The sequence below is a fragment of the Mustela nigripes genome, chromosome 14, assembly GCF_022355385.1.
Source record: "Mustela nigripes isolate SB6536 chromosome 14, MUSNIG.SB6536, whole genome shotgun sequence".
In the NCBI taxonomy this organism is placed as follows: domain Eukaryota; kingdom Metazoa; phylum Chordata; class Mammalia; order Carnivora; family Mustelidae; genus Mustela; species Mustela nigripes.
The window spans coordinates 96884157-96899523 of record NC_081570.1 but is presented as its reverse complement, the minus strand read 5'-3'; the positions used below and the strand labels follow the sequence as shown (position 1 = coordinate 96899523).

The 15367-nt window shown below is 41.1% G+C and overlaps 1 protein-coding gene across 2 annotated transcripts in view; it reads right to left on the bottom strand.

Moving 5' to 3' along the window:
- LRIG2 (leucine rich repeats and immunoglobulin like domains 2) overlaps positions 1-11539 on the bottom strand; it is a 68639-nt gene extending 57100 nt beyond the window's left edge. Inside the window, exon 1 of one of the 2 annotated variants that reach the window (XM_059375774.1) lies at positions 11030-11539. In XM_059375774.1, coding sequence (XP_059231757.1) covers positions 11030-11268 — 239 coding nt within the window. In that variant the 5' untranslated portion in view covers positions 11269-11539. The other variant, XM_059375775.1, reaches the window with a different exon arrangement.
- Positions 11540-15367: the final 3828 nt, after the last annotated feature.

The following is a 15367-nucleotide window of genomic DNA, read 5'->3' as shown; positions in this document are numbered from 1 at the left end:
TAGTTTGAAAAACTGAAAATTAAATTTTCAAATTAACTGAAAAATTAAAACCATAAACATTAGTTTGAAAAATTATAAACAACTCTGGAGGAAACCAGAGTTGAGTATCTGGTAAGGACTGGCAAAACATGCAAGACAGACTCCACAAGGGTGCACTACAGATCTGCACTGAAACAAAAAAATTTCTCTCTATAGTGAACCTTTCAACGAAAGAATTCTGATCTCACTTAAAGCCTGGGATATTTAAGTCTGTCAAGTTGTCTAAGTTGTTTCTGTGACATTTCAGTTAAAATAAAGTTTTTAGTTTTTGTCTTAAAAAAAAAAAGCAAAAAAAAAACCCAACCAAAGAATTCTGACCTCATTAGATTTGTCCGATTATTTACATAGGTGCAGCAAGAATAGTGACTGCCCATCCAGTCATTTTTTGAGTTTGCTTTTACTGGACCTTTTCATACAGAAATATCAGATTAAACTTTAAAAGCCTAGGGGCACCTGGGTGGCTCAGTGGGCTTAAGCCTCTGCCTTCCACTCAGGTCATGATCTCAGGGTCCTGTATCAGGCTCTCTGCTCAGCAGGGAGCCGGCTTCCCCCCCCCTCTCTCTCTCTACTTGTGATTTCTGTCAAATAATAAATAAATAAAATATTTTTATAAATAAATAAATAAACAAACTTTTAAAAGCCTCTGCGATTATGTAGCCAATCCAGGAATTAGCTACCAAACTTTGTCTTCTCATATCTAAAGCCTGAGACAATTCCTCTTTCCTTGGGATCCCCAAGATAGCCTGAGATTTCTGGGCCTGCCAGGAAGTAACACTCCTTACTCACCTATAACGCTGGGAACCCTGTAGGACAGATAGCAGGCCAGTTTTTCCAAGAGCAATAGCTTCATAAGGGCGATCTTACTCCCTTTAAACCAGATTTTATGCATGTCACTCTCAACTATAACATTACAGTTGAAGCCCTGATAATAAAACCAATGTTTCCAATTGTATCCTGTTACAAGAACAGATTCTTCTTCAACTTACACAAATAACCACAGTATCCTGAAAACAAGAATATGCACTAAGAGTTTCCAAATTCTGGAGGGATCAGAGAGGTAGAAAAAGTAACTGTTTCATCTTTGTTCACAAAGGTATAATCAGATTGTTGTAAGCTACAGTTTAAGAGAAAAAAGGGGGGGCTTTCTTTAAATCTGGAAAACATTAAAGAAGGAGCACTGTTTCAAACAAAGAGGCATTAAAAAAATATAACCATCTTCTTCAGTTCATTTGGTCCCATGTAATTAATTCTTATTCTCTTCGATCTTGGGTTAGCAGTTTTATGAATCCATCAGCTTCTTCATTAGTTCTGGAAATTCTTACTCAGCCCAATGCATTGCCTTAAAATTATTCAACTGAGGGATGCCTGGGTGGCTCAGTCAGTTAAACATCTGCCATCAACTCAGGTCATGATCCTGGAGTCCTAGGATCAAGCCCTGTTTTGGGCTCCTTGCTCAGTGAGGAGTCTGCTCCTTCCTCTCCGTCTGCCCTCCCACCTGCTCATGCTCTCAAATAAATAAATAAATCTTTTTTAAAAAAATTATTCAACTGACACCATTATGGAGTATTCTTGCCTGTAGCTGATTGTAACTGGTCTCAGAGAAGAATGAAAGTAAAACAACTTGTCTATGAATGAAAAAGACTTATAACAGCCATGGTTAAAATTCTGATCAGAGTTCATTTGATAAGCAAAAAAAGTTATTCTTGTATCATATAATACTTTAACATACTAGACAACAACTATAAACTTCAAACATTTCTGGGAATACCAAAATTAGTAACATATATCCATACACAAATAACCTAAGAAGGTTTGTCATCATTTCTTACTTGACAATGCGTCCCATGTAATCTAACATAGCAAATAAACCTAATTAGTTTAAATGTCTCTTTTACAGGGTGAGCGACAAATCCTTTGACATTTTTTCAGAGGCCCTCTGAAAAAATTATAATATTAAAATAAAGTTAGTGTGAGGTCAAAAAATTCCATGTAGGGGTCCCTGGGTGGCTCAGTCAGTTAAGCACCCAACTCTTGATCTCAGCTCAGGTCTTGATCTCTGGGTCATGAGTTCAAGCCCTGCACTGGGCTCCATACTGGGAGTAAAGCCTACTTAAAAAAAAAAAAATCCATTTAGAATTTTATTTGGGGAAGTTGTCAAAAATGTCAAATGGTTTAAATGCCTGATTAAGTAAGGGGCACTTGGGTGGCTCAGTCTGTTAAGTGTTTGATTTCAGCTCAGGTCATCATCTCCACGTCCTAGGTTTGAGCCCTGTGAAGGGTTCTGCACTCAGCAGGGAATCTCCTCCATCTCTCTCTGCCACTCCCCCTGCTCATGCTCATTATCTCTCAAATAAATAAAATCTTTTTAAAAAATAAACAATTGACTTAACAGGTCACTGTGAAACAATACCTACTCATTTAAAAAAGGTGGCAAAAGATTTCAAAGGCAAATACAGAAAATTACATGGTTGAAAAAAAATCTTAGCTTTTGTAATATTGAAAAGACTCAATTCTTTAAAGTAATAAAAGACTTGGGGTACCTGTATGGCTCAGTCGGATAAATGCCCAACTCAAGATTTTTGCTGGACTCCTGATTTCAGGGTCATGAAATTGAGCCCAGTAGTCAGGCTCCTCACTCAGCAGAGAATCTACTTCAATCCTTTTCCCTCTCCCTCTCCTCTGCAACACCCAACCCCACACACTGCACAAGCGCTCTCTCTAAAATAAATTAATCTTGGGGCACCGGGGTGGCTCAGTGTGTTAAGCCTCTGCCTTTAACTCAGGTCATGATCTCAGGGTCCTGGGATGGAGCCCTGCATCAGGCTCTCTGCTCAGCAGGGAGCCTCCCTCCCCCTCTCTCTCAGCCTGCCTCTCTGCCTACTTGTAATTTCTGTCTGTCAAATAAATAAATAAAATTAAAAATAAATAAATAAAATGAATCTTTTTAAAAAAGAAATGATCAAAGAACTGATGAACACAAAAAGCACAGGAAATTATTTTAATTACACACAAAATCTTTGTTTCCTAGGCAAATTACATAAAAGGTAAAGGAAAATCTTTTTACAATTTCTTAATAAAAGCAGAGAAATAATCCAAGAAAACTGTACCTCTCTAGTTCTGCATCAGGTGCATTTTGATATTAAAGTTAAATTTTTTTTAACTTATAAATAAATCACTAAATCTTAGCAACCTGACCACACATATAATTACTGTTCTGCACATCTATAACCATTTTTCTAATATCCATTCAGTTTTCGTCTTGTATTTTTTATTATTTCCCATTTGGAACAACCTGTCAGTCTGCCTTAGAAAATTATTTTTTTCCCTGCAAAAAAACACATCCTTCATGCCTTACACACTCTGCATATAAAATGGTTTCATGTTATTTTTTTTTAATTTATTTATTTGACAGAGAGAGAGATCACAAGTAGGCAGAGAGAGGGAGGAAGCAGGCTCTCCGCTGAGCAGAGAGCCCGATGAGGGGCTCAAGCCCAGGACCCTGAGATCATGACCTGAGCTGAAGGCAGAGGCTTAACCATAGCCACCCAGGTGCCCCAAATTGTTTCATATTATTTTTACGGTTTCTAATAGTTCTACCTACATATACTGATTACAATTTTTTTTTTAAAGATTTTTATTTGACAGAGAGAGAAAGAGTCAGAGAGGAAACACAAGCAGGGGGAGTGAGAGAGGGAGGAGCAGGCTTCCTGCAAAGCAGGGAGCCCGAGAGGGGACTCAATCCCAGGACCTTGGGATCATGACCTGAGCCGAAGGCAGACGCTTAACGACTGAGCCACCCAGGTGCCCCTACAATTTTTTTTTTTTAAGATTTTTATTTATTTATTTGACAGAGATCACAAGTAGGCAGAGAGGCAGGCAGAGAGAGAGGAGGGGAAGCAGGCTGCCTACTGAGCAGAGAGCCCGATGCGGGGCTTGAACCCAGGACCCTGGGATCATGACCTGAGCCGAAAGCAGAGGCTTTAACCCACTGAGCCACCCAGGTGCCCCTGCCCCTACAATTTTTAAAAGCATTAATAAACTTTCTTTTACAGAGAATACTAAACATAGACAATTGCCTTCTGTCATATATCAGCATTCTGTAGATTAGTACACTTACGAATATGCAATTTCACAATTTCTAGAGACATATAATTCCTCACAAAATTATTTTTCAATGTGGTAAATGACATGTTTACTAAGAGATTCAAGTATCTTTAGATTTTCTATACCACATAAAAACAAGACACCAAGGGGCGCCTGGGTGGCTCAGTGGGTTAAAGCCTCTGCCTTCAGAGCTCAGGTCATGATCCCAGGGTCGTGGGATCGAGCCCCGCATCGGGCTCTCTGCTCAGCGGGGAGCCTGCTTCCCCTCTCTCTCTCTGCCTGCCTCTCTGTCTACTTGTGATTTCTGTCTCAAATAAATAAATAAAATCTTTAAAAAAAAAAAAAGACACCAAAAATACAAAAACCCAAACTGAGATTCAGTAGCGAATGTTTCAGCAGTTTACTCTGCTTAGAAATGACCTACATTTGGGGTGCCTGGGTGGCTCACTTGGTTAGGCATCTGACTTGTGATTTCAGCTCTGGTCACAATCTCAAGGCCATGAGATCAAGCCTCAAAACAGGCTCTGCACTGGTGTGGAGTCTACATAAGATTCTTTCTCTCCCTTTCTCTTTGCCCCTGCCCACACACATACATGCACACACCCTTGTGCTTGCTCTCTCTTAAAAAAAAAAAAAAGATAGAAAAACTTTAAAAAAATGGTCTACTTTTTTATTTTAGGCAGATTATTTTTTTTTTTTAAGATTTTATTTCTTTATTTGACAGAGAGAAATCACAAGTAGATGGAGAGGCAGGCAGAGAGAGAGAGAGGGAAGCAGGCTCCCTGCTAAGCAGAGAGCCCAATGCGGGGCTCGATCCCAGGACCCTGAGATCATGACCTGAGCCGAAGGCAGCAGCTTAACCCACTGAGCCACTCAGGTGCCCCCTATTTTAGGCAGATTATTAACACCAAACTAAGCCACCCATCATCTCAAGTTATTTCCCCATTAACTATTTATTTATTTCTATTTTATTTATTTATTTGACAGAGAGAGACAGCACAAGCAGCGGGGAGTGGGAGAAGGAGAAGCAGGGTGATGTGGGACTCTATCCCAGGATGCTGGGATCATGACCTGAGCCAAAGGCTTAACCAACTGAGCCTCCCAGGCACCCACCCTATTAACTATTTTTTAAATTTTATTTATTTGAGAGAGAGAGAGAGAGAGGGAGAGAGAGCAAGAGCAGGGGGAGAGGCAGAGGGAGAAGCAGACTCCCCACCAAGCCGGGAGCCTGACGTGGGGCCTAAATCCAGGACTCCGAGATCATAACCTGAGCTGAAGGCAGATACCCAACTGAGAGAGCCACCCAGATGCCCCACTCCCATTAACTATTTTTAGTTATATATTTTTATGTATATAACTAATATATAAATATAAATATAATATATAATATTATAGATTATAATTATATAATTATAATTATTATATATTGTTATATATTAATATATAAATATAATAAATATATATTTATATATATTTTTATATATCATATATATTTTATATATGATAAGCAAGCATCACAAAGATTAAATACATGGTCTCCCCACTGTCTTTTTTTTTTTAACTATAGTGCTTGACATACATCAAGCAATTCATTTTTATTTTATGTTTTAGTCTTAATTTGGATTTATAGTTTTATAATCTTAAAGTCTAGTAGAGATTATATAAGCTTGACTAATAAGCTTAGGTAGAAGAAAAATTAGATGTTCACATTATATTTAATGCTGACTTTAAAGACTTATTTTACCATCAATTTTCAAAATAGCTTTATTTACAAATGTAAACTTAAAATACTGGATTAGTTTTGGAGTGCCTGGGTGGCTCAGTCACTTATCTTCCTTCAGCTCGGGTCATGATCTTGGGGTCCTGAGACAGAGCCCTACAACGGGCTCCCTGATCAGCAGGGAGTCTGCTTCTCCCTCTCCCTCCTACCAGCTCATGTACAAGCTGCACTCCCTCTCAAACAAATGAAATCTTTAAAAAAAAAAAAAAAGGGAGGATGGAGGGCAAGACAAAACACTGGGTTAGTTTCTCTATTTCTGGGAGTTTCAGAAATATTTAATTTATGTAAGTGCTCACTTACCTCTAAGGCAGCTTGAATTAAATTCCTTTAAGGGTTTTTATAAATTAATTTGATAATATTATCCAGAGGTAGAAAAACATCACACTTTTACAACATACATACACACACACACACACACAGCTACTGTTTTCATTCTAAAATTTCAGTCTTAAGTTAGTAAAATATAGTAATACAAATTCACTGGTTTATACAAAATAATTTGTTCTTGTCTTTTCTCCACTTTTCTATTTTTATACAAACTGTTTCTAGGGGTGCCTGGGTGGCTCAGTATGTTAAGCATTGCCTTCACCTCAGGTCATGATCTTGGGGTCCTGGGATCCAACCCTGAGTCAGGCTCCCTACTCAGCAGGGAGTCTGCTTCTCCCTCTTCCTCTGACTCTTCTTTCCCTGCCTGTAGGCACATGCACACTCATGTGCATGCTCTCTCTCAAATAAATAAATAAATAAATATTCTTTTTTTTTTTTTTTTTTTTTTTTTAAATTGTGTTTCTAGGAAATGTCGGGCCAAGTTAATGTGTTGGTTTACCAATTATATAAAGACCATCTTCAAGACTTCCCCTTGTCCTGATAATGTCATTTTATGGAAGTTGTGGACCAAATTTTAAGTGAGTGACCAAGGAGACATCTAGCCAACTACCTGCGTATCTCCAAAGCCCATCCGACTGGCCAAAACATCCAGTCTGTTTCCAATTAGCCTTCTCCTTTTCAGGTCAAGTAGTTGCTTATGGGGGTCCCTAAGTCCCCTAATACCCCCTAATGGAGGGCAGGGGGCTATAAAATTCAAGGGACTATAAAGACTGTCGTGGAAAAAGGCCTGGCGGAGGTAGAGAGAAGAAAAGAATTTGGAGAGGGACATAAGAAAAGATTCAATGGAACTGGAAGTTTTAAGGCAGTAAGAGGAAGGAGGAAGAAAAGCAGCAATGGGAAGGAAGAGCTCTTCAAGGAGCCAGATTGGGGAGATCTCAAGTTTCTCAAAGAAGGCAATGAAATTCTCCATTATTCTCAGCAAAAGCATGCCAACACGAATGGATGCAGACACAGCTGGCAGCAAACATAGTTAGCAGGGGTTCAAGATGGGTATTTTGAGTCAACTGAAAAAATCCTATGGAAAAGCAGGATCCAACACAGAAAACTCAAAGAGGTATTATAGAGAGCCAGGAATCTAAACTTCAAGTACAAGGAGACAGGGGGAAAAATACAAACAGATTTACAATCCAGAGAGTCAGAAAATAATCCCCACTCAAAAAAAAAAGAGTCAAGAAGAAGAGATTTCCAGTCTGGTAAGTAGCTTTCAAAGAAAGAAGCCTAGGACTCTAACCCAGCTTCTTACAAACAGCTGTTTGCCTGGCATTCTGACTGAGCTTCTTACAGAAAAACATGGGACTCCAACCCAACTTGTGTTTATCTGAGACTCTATCTCATCTTCTGGAGTATACTCAGACTCTTAAGAATCAAAATCTGTCCTTACCAGCTTCCACGGACATTTGTCCGGAGCAATGGTTCAGGAGTCAGACTCACCAATGGATCCCCGATCAATCAGTCAGGAATGAAGATAAAGTTTTCAAAGGTATGCACTTAGGGTCCTGGGTGAGAGGTCTGGGGGTCCAATGATGAATCTGATCCTATCCAAGTTGAGAGATCATAACTGGTAAAAGGAAAAAAATTATACTTGTTAAAGCATGGTAAGGAAGACTTTGGGAGGTGGTGAAGCTATGAAATTTTGTAGTGGAGGAAAGAGATGGGGCTCAATTCCGAATAATGCATGGGCAAGACAGACTTTATAGCAAAGCAGAAGTGAGGTCAATGAATGGAAAATTATTGAGAGGAAACTTGGGGGGCAGGGGGTAAGCACTGACTAAACAGCCTAAAGGATTCTTGCTAAAAGCAAGCAAGAACAATAAGACATCACTTTCTGGATGTTCTAGGAGGAGGAACCCAATCAGATACTGAGCGGGGGCACTTCTTGCTAAACTGACTTAGCAAGCTTCTTGCTATAACTAAATTTTACAAAGATATATACATATGGCCCAGAAAAGTTCAGAAGTCTAACTAAAGTCTGCCCAAGCAAAGAGTCTTTGTCACCTGTTACTTCCTTTTACTCCACGCATAATACTGCTGATATCAGACACGTGAGGGTTTTCCTCCCACACCAACCAATTCTCCAACACCAGTTACAATTCCATTCAATTCTAACACTACTAGAGTTACAGCAGACCTCATAACAGAAGATCTCGGCCTCACAAGTCTGCCCCCGACTTCAGACACTAATCACAAGTGGTGGGTCCCCATATTACCTACAACTTCTGACTTGGCTAAAAACTGGAGGTCCACAGGAACCCCTCACTGGATTCAATCACTTCCTAGAACAGCTCACAGAACTCAGCAAAACACTTACTTATGTTTACTGGCTTATTACATAAGGATATGGTAGAGAACAGAGATAAAGAACCAGGCAAAGAGATACACAGGGTGAGATCTGGAAAGGTCTGCTGCTAGAGTTTCTGTCCCAGTAAAGTTGAGGTGTGCCACTCTCAGGGTGAAGGTATATTCACCCTAGAAACTCTTCAAGTCCATACTCTTGGGATTTTTTGGAAGGTAATCATATAGGTATGATCAATTATTAACTCAATCTCTAGTCCCTCCCCTTCCAGGAGAATAGGGATAGGGCTGAAAGTTCCAAGCTTCTAACAATGGCTTGGTCTTTCTGGTGAGGGACTCCCATCCTGAAGCTCTTCAAGAGCCTATCGAGAGTCTCCTCTTTAGATCAAAACACACTCCCATCACCCAGGAAATACCAAGGGATTTAGGAGCTTCTGTGTCAAGAATCAAGGACTGAATGTTAGAACACAAAATGCTCCTAGTGCTCTTATCACTTAGGAAATTACAAAGGTTTCAGGAGCTCTGTACCAGGAATTCAATACAGATAATACATACATACATATTTCAAAAACCAAGATTAACGGATTTCATCTATAATCTTTTTGATGATGGCCACAAGGTTCAGCATTTGAGTTTGAATCCCTAATGTATTCAGAGCATGACATCTGCTTTAAACATTCAAATTTACATTTAAAAACCCATGTGTACTTGGTGGTTTTATAGCTGAAGGCAATGACTGAAGAATGTTACATTTCTCAGTTTATAAAAATGCAATGTTTTATTATTCTAAAACTTCTGCTAATGTAAGACTTCCATCCAATTACATTTCTACAACAGAATTACTCTCCAAGGCATTTTACTTCAACTGAAAATGTCAATTTCATTATAAGACATTTAGAATTTGGGGATGTCATTTGGCTTTAGGAAATCTGTCTAGATTACATCAAATGCAGACACAAAATAATTTTATCTTACATAAAACTATTCCTAATTACTGTTAACCTACCAATAGAGGATCTTTAAAAAGCAAGCCACATTTACCTCGAACACAGCTAAACAGTGTTGGTTTTAAACCTGCATCAGATTCATTCCATCATAATCAGGAAGCTGTTCCAAGAATTTCTTAGAAAAAGGCACTTGCTGCATTACAAAGATTTTGTGCTAAGTTCAATACAGACCACGTTGATCACTGATACCAATTTTTATATTTAATCTGGGTCAGCAAAAACAGAGTTAGCTACAGGTATCACTACCATAAAACAACAGAAAACATTTTTAGTGCCGATCTATGCTATGACATTTGGTTATTTAAGTTACCTTAATTTTCTCAAAGAACTTCTGAAGTTGCTTTCTTTCCCATCTATCTTAACCTACTTGTAAACGTTTAAATACCTTAACCTCTGCGGCAGAGAGAATTTCCACTTGTGGAAAATCCAAGCAGCCTCTCGTACTTTAATGGCACCTCAAACTATTCTTTTTTGTGACACTCTTCTTAGAGAAGACTCTATTAGAAGTCTGTCAATTAATAAATGCGATGCTCAGTTAGCAACAGAGGAATAACTGTTAGTGGTTAAGAAACCCCATAATTGCAGCATTTAACGCCTACTGTTGCTCCTACTGCCACCAGGCTGACTCAGACTAAGGAGCTCTCCAGGTGACACTAACACAGGCCTGTCAAGATGAGCATTCAGCAGTACAGTCTCCAGAAGAATTCCTCCAATCACTGTACTTGCTTCTCACACATAAACAAAGAGAACTGATTTTTAGGTTCTTCGCACAAGGAAATGCACCGAAAACAATTAAAGCAACACATGATCTGGGAAAGAATACTCCCTCCTTTCTTTACAGTGAATCCTGAGTTAGATTTTTTTTTTTAAGAATGCCACTTATAAAGGTAGTTCCTCGGATTAGTACTAGATCTACTACTAACACATGCTGTCTCAACCCTGTCGTTCAAGTATCGAAACTACAGCACCCAACGTGCCAAAACGCGAACCAGAGACAAAAGGACCGTTCTTGTGTCACTGGCGACTGTGGTTATAACATCACGTACCTGCGGAGCATTCAGGTTGAGTTACATCTGGATGAGGCAGCCCAAAGTGGGCGAGGATCTCCAGCCATCCAGAGTCAAGGACGGTGCCCAGGTCCAGTGAGGCGTTAACAAGATCCCCGTCCCAACTCCTCCCTTGCCCCGGAGTCACAAACTCCCCAGCCTGCAGAGCCTTAACCCTGCTTGTCACACGAGCCTCCGGAACCTTACTTACCTCCAGGTTGTTCAGGCTCCCACCCTACCCCCCAAAAAAGTTCGCAACATTGTAACGGCATATCCCTTCAGAACTTAGGCTCCCGACCGCGACCTCCGACCAAGCGAGCCCTGGGAGCGGGAGCTCCCTTTCTTCTGGACCCCCTCCCGGCAACTCGACTCACAAGCTGGCAGCGTCGGGGGGCAGCGGGCTCGACAGCGCCCTCCAGCTCGGCGCTGGTAGTTTCCTGCGACTGCAGTCCAGCAGAGGGATGCGGCAGGAGCAGGGCGCGGGGCACAGGCCCGCCCGAGCAGCCGGCAGCAAGAGGAGAGCAGCCTGGGCGAGGAAAAGAAGCCGGGAAAGTGAACTGGACCGACGATCCAGCCGCGGCTCCTCCCGGACGCCTTGGGGCGCCGGCGCCATTTTCCAATCCCCGATCCGGACCCAGCCGAAAAGAGCCGCCAACTAGCAAAGACAACTCGGCGGAGACGTTTGGTGGCTGCGCTGCCACCCCAGGGCCCGGCTGTCGCCAGTACCCTCGAAAGGGAGGAGAGGGGCGGATATACACAGCAGCGGGGGTGGCTGCCGAGGACACACGGCTGAGGCCTTACGGACAACGCTCCTCTGCCCCGCCCCGCGACGCAACGTCTTCACGCACAAGAGCCAACCAATCGGTGCCACAGAAGGAGGTCGCGCCGGGGGCGGGACTCCGTGAGGAGGCGGGGCCAGTGATTGGGAGTTTCTTAAGGAGGATTTTAAGGTGTCCGGCACGTTGCGGCGCCCGTTTGCGGTTCCGCCGCCAATTCTCCGCTGGAGGGCGCCGCAGCTTCTTAAGAGTCTTAATAGTGGCTAAATCTCCTAGTCCGAAGTCTGGATTTGGGGGCTATTTCCTATAATAGTAGAGAATGATCTTTCTCCTGGGCTCTCTGGAAGGGGAATGATAGAAGGGCTACCTTCCCAGTCGAGGACTCTGAAGGTATGTTACCTGGCGTGGGGCCCCAGGGCCCAGCTGGGGCCGCCTCTGCCCCCTCCTGCCTGTCTGCGGCTGGTGCAGTCCTGCAGGTGGGCGGTAACTCCCGCTGTTTCAACAGGAAGCCTGTTACCACTATCAGTTGATGGACTGCTGTCAGTGGATCCGCTCCACTCCGCTGTGTACCTCCTGCTTCTGTGCGAGCTTGGAGCTGAATAAATGTGGATGGGACTCCACCTGCAAGGCACGTCTCTAAAGAAAATACCCTGCTTTCCTCTGGTTCAGGGAAGCTGTCCTTTTGCTCACACTCAGAAAAGCAGGTGGGACCTGTAATGAAGCCCGGGCGGGGTGGGGGGACAAAATTTTTTATTTATCCTGAAGCAGAGGCTATGAAAAACCTACTAGGAAGAAGAAAGTCCGGCCTCCTTATGCTCACTCAGCCATTTCTTATATCCAAGTTAATTAATAAGACTTTGAGAGTAAGAGTGGTAGCTCACTTACACGTACTGCTTTTATGCTTTTCAAAGAGCATTTGCATCTGTTATCTCGTTTGGTCTCTCAGTGACTGTGAAGCTGACAGGACAATTGTTGGTGATGAGAAAACAAGCCCAGAGAGGTTAAAGTGTTAGAAACCAATTCAGCTGAGTAAATTTGAAGATCTAGTTGGCTTTACACGACATTCATGAACCAAGCCACATCCTATCCAGCAAGTAAAAAGGAGCTCTGAGGAGCTGTACAAAATGGAAGGCTTTGGTAGGCAGAAGTGGGCGAGAAAATGAAGTTTCTAGGAAAAAGTCACCTCCTTTGGTGGAAAGTGGGGTGTATATCAGGCACATTACCTTACCAGTGCAGACCAGGTAATTCCAGACTGAACTGATTAAAGGTCACAGTCCTGGGAGTGTCGTAAACTGCATTTAGGTTAGGTATTTAATCTTGGTTTGCTATTGTGGGGCTTAGACCAGGTGACTGCATTTTGGACCTGCTGTTTCTGTTTCAACAAATTACCTGGAGCAGAGGCAGACTTGCATCACTATTTTTCTGACTCTGGTGAATTGAAAGACTGAGCAGGTTTTTAAAAAATGATAATGCCTAGGTCATATGGTTATCCTAGAAAGTAACTGAAAGCAATCATTCCATGACAGACTGGGAGTCACAACTATGCTTTTAAAACCCTCTTTCCATTTTTAAGATTGAAATATTGCTTGGATATCCAAAGACCTATCCAATGCGCCAATCTTAACCAAACTTTAAAAGCCAAGACAGCAGGGTGAAACTTACTCTTAACCTCCCTTCCCTGACTATTAAGCATGCTTAATAACCTCCACTAAGAAACTGGGCATTGGCAGGAGTATCTTAGTACCTCTCTGAATTATGGTTTCAGAGCTTCCCTATGGGCACAATAGAAATTCATGCTGTCTATCCTTTGTCCTCCCCAATAAGTCGTGCACGTCACACCAGTTAGGAGCCCCTCCCAGTTCTCAATTCCTTCTGCACATTATTTTTTTACCGTTTTGATAGCACTTACATGCATCTTATCTATCTCTGTATTCTCCATATAGGCTAGCACAGTACCTGGCATATAACAGATAATAAATGTTTGATGAATGAAAAGATGATGATATTTTACTCTCTATTGGATAAAACTACCTAAAGTGTTTTCTTTTAAACTTTCAGTATGAAACTTATTTCATAGCAATAAAAAGAATAATAAAATAACCTCATATGCCCAACTAGCTAATACATGTTATTAACAAATTACTGATTAATTTCTCATTAAAAATGGAATAGAGAGTTGTTACATTCATTGTCCTAAACTTGTCTTATTAAGCCTTGAGTGCCAAGTACATGGGTTCAATGTAGCCCATAAGCTGAGACTACCCCAACTACAGACTCCTAAAGAAAACTGCTCACTTTCAATTCCTTGTTGCAGATCCTTCTATAAACACCAGACCTTTATATTAACACCATATCCTTAAAATTTAGCTGCCCCAACTTCCATTATCTCAGGACTTTGCTCTTTGCTAAGGCATAGCTAACTGATACGGCCAATTCTGGTGTCCTAAACTAGATATCCGAAGGTCACTCACACTGCCCCCTTTTCTTTCCTCCCAAATCCAATCAGTCACTGGGCTCTAGTGATTTCCCCTAAGGAATGCCTGAAATCTTTCCCCGCGCCTCATCCCCAGTGCTACTGTCTTTGTTCAGACTTTCTTCTCTCGTGGTTATTAATACAATAACCTCTCAGCCCATCTCCTGTCCTCCATCTCTCCTCTCTGCCAGAATATTTTTCCAAAGCATACTGATATAAATATGTTGTTAGCTTCTCCCTGCATGAAAATATTTGAGAGGTGCCTGGCTGGTTCAGTCAGTAGAGCGTGTGATTCTTGAACTTGAGGCTTTGAGTTCAAGTTCCACATTGTGTGGTGTTTCCAGTGGTTTTTATTCTGGTTTTGGTGTATTCCCCCAACATTTCATAATGAATATGGATTATTTTGGAAAACAGTAAAAAGAAGATTTTTTTATTAATGACTTCCCTGTTGCCTGTAATATCAAATTCCAAATTCCCTGTTCTACCTTTGAAGATTCCACAGTTAGGGCCCAGCCCAGCTACCTCCCACATCTCCCATTATCTTCTCGACATTTTCTTCATATTCCAGCCACAGGAAATTATTTGTCTTTCATAAATTGGTCCATGCATGTCTATACTTATTTGGATATGTTATTCCTTCTATAGGTTGCCCCTCCCTACCTTCTCTGGCCAGACATTTCTTACTCTTCTTCTAGGTTCTTCCTCTTTAAAGGTTTCTCTGACTCTTCCAGGCATTTTGTGGTTTCCACTTCCATTTTTCTACCATAGTTGTCAACTCCATCCCATTGTGTTGAAATAACTTTTTCCAGCTGTCCTCCCACTAAGTAAGATATCTCCATTCTCATTTTATATCCCCGGTGCTAAGTGCAGTGTCTGAGAGATAGTAGATTAATAGACAGATAGTAAATATAATAGTAATAGATAGTAAATAGATAGTAAATCTAAGAGATAGTAAATTAATGTTTGTGACCGAATGAGTGATTGTTAATTTCACTATTTCTTGCTATTGACAATAGCCAGATTATGGAAGCAGCCCAAGAGATGAATGGATAAGGAAGATACCAGGGTGTGTGTGTGTGTGTGTGTGTGTGTGTGTTTACTTAATGGAATTAAAAAAAAATAAAATCTTGCCATTTGCAACAACATGGATGGAGCTAAAGAGTATAATGATAAGTAAGTTAGTCAGAGAAAGGCAAATACCATATGAGTTCACATATATGTGGAATTTTAAAAACAAGACAAATGAGCAAAGGAAAAAAAAGAGAGACAAATCAAGAAACAGACTCTTAACTACAGAGAACAAACTGATGATTACCATTGGGGAGATGGGTAGAGGATTAGGGAACTAGGTGATGGGGATTAAGGAGTACACTCACGATGAGCACCGGGTGTTTCATGGAAGTGTTGAATCATCATATCAAACAACTGAAATTAATATTACACTAATATTAACATATGTTAAC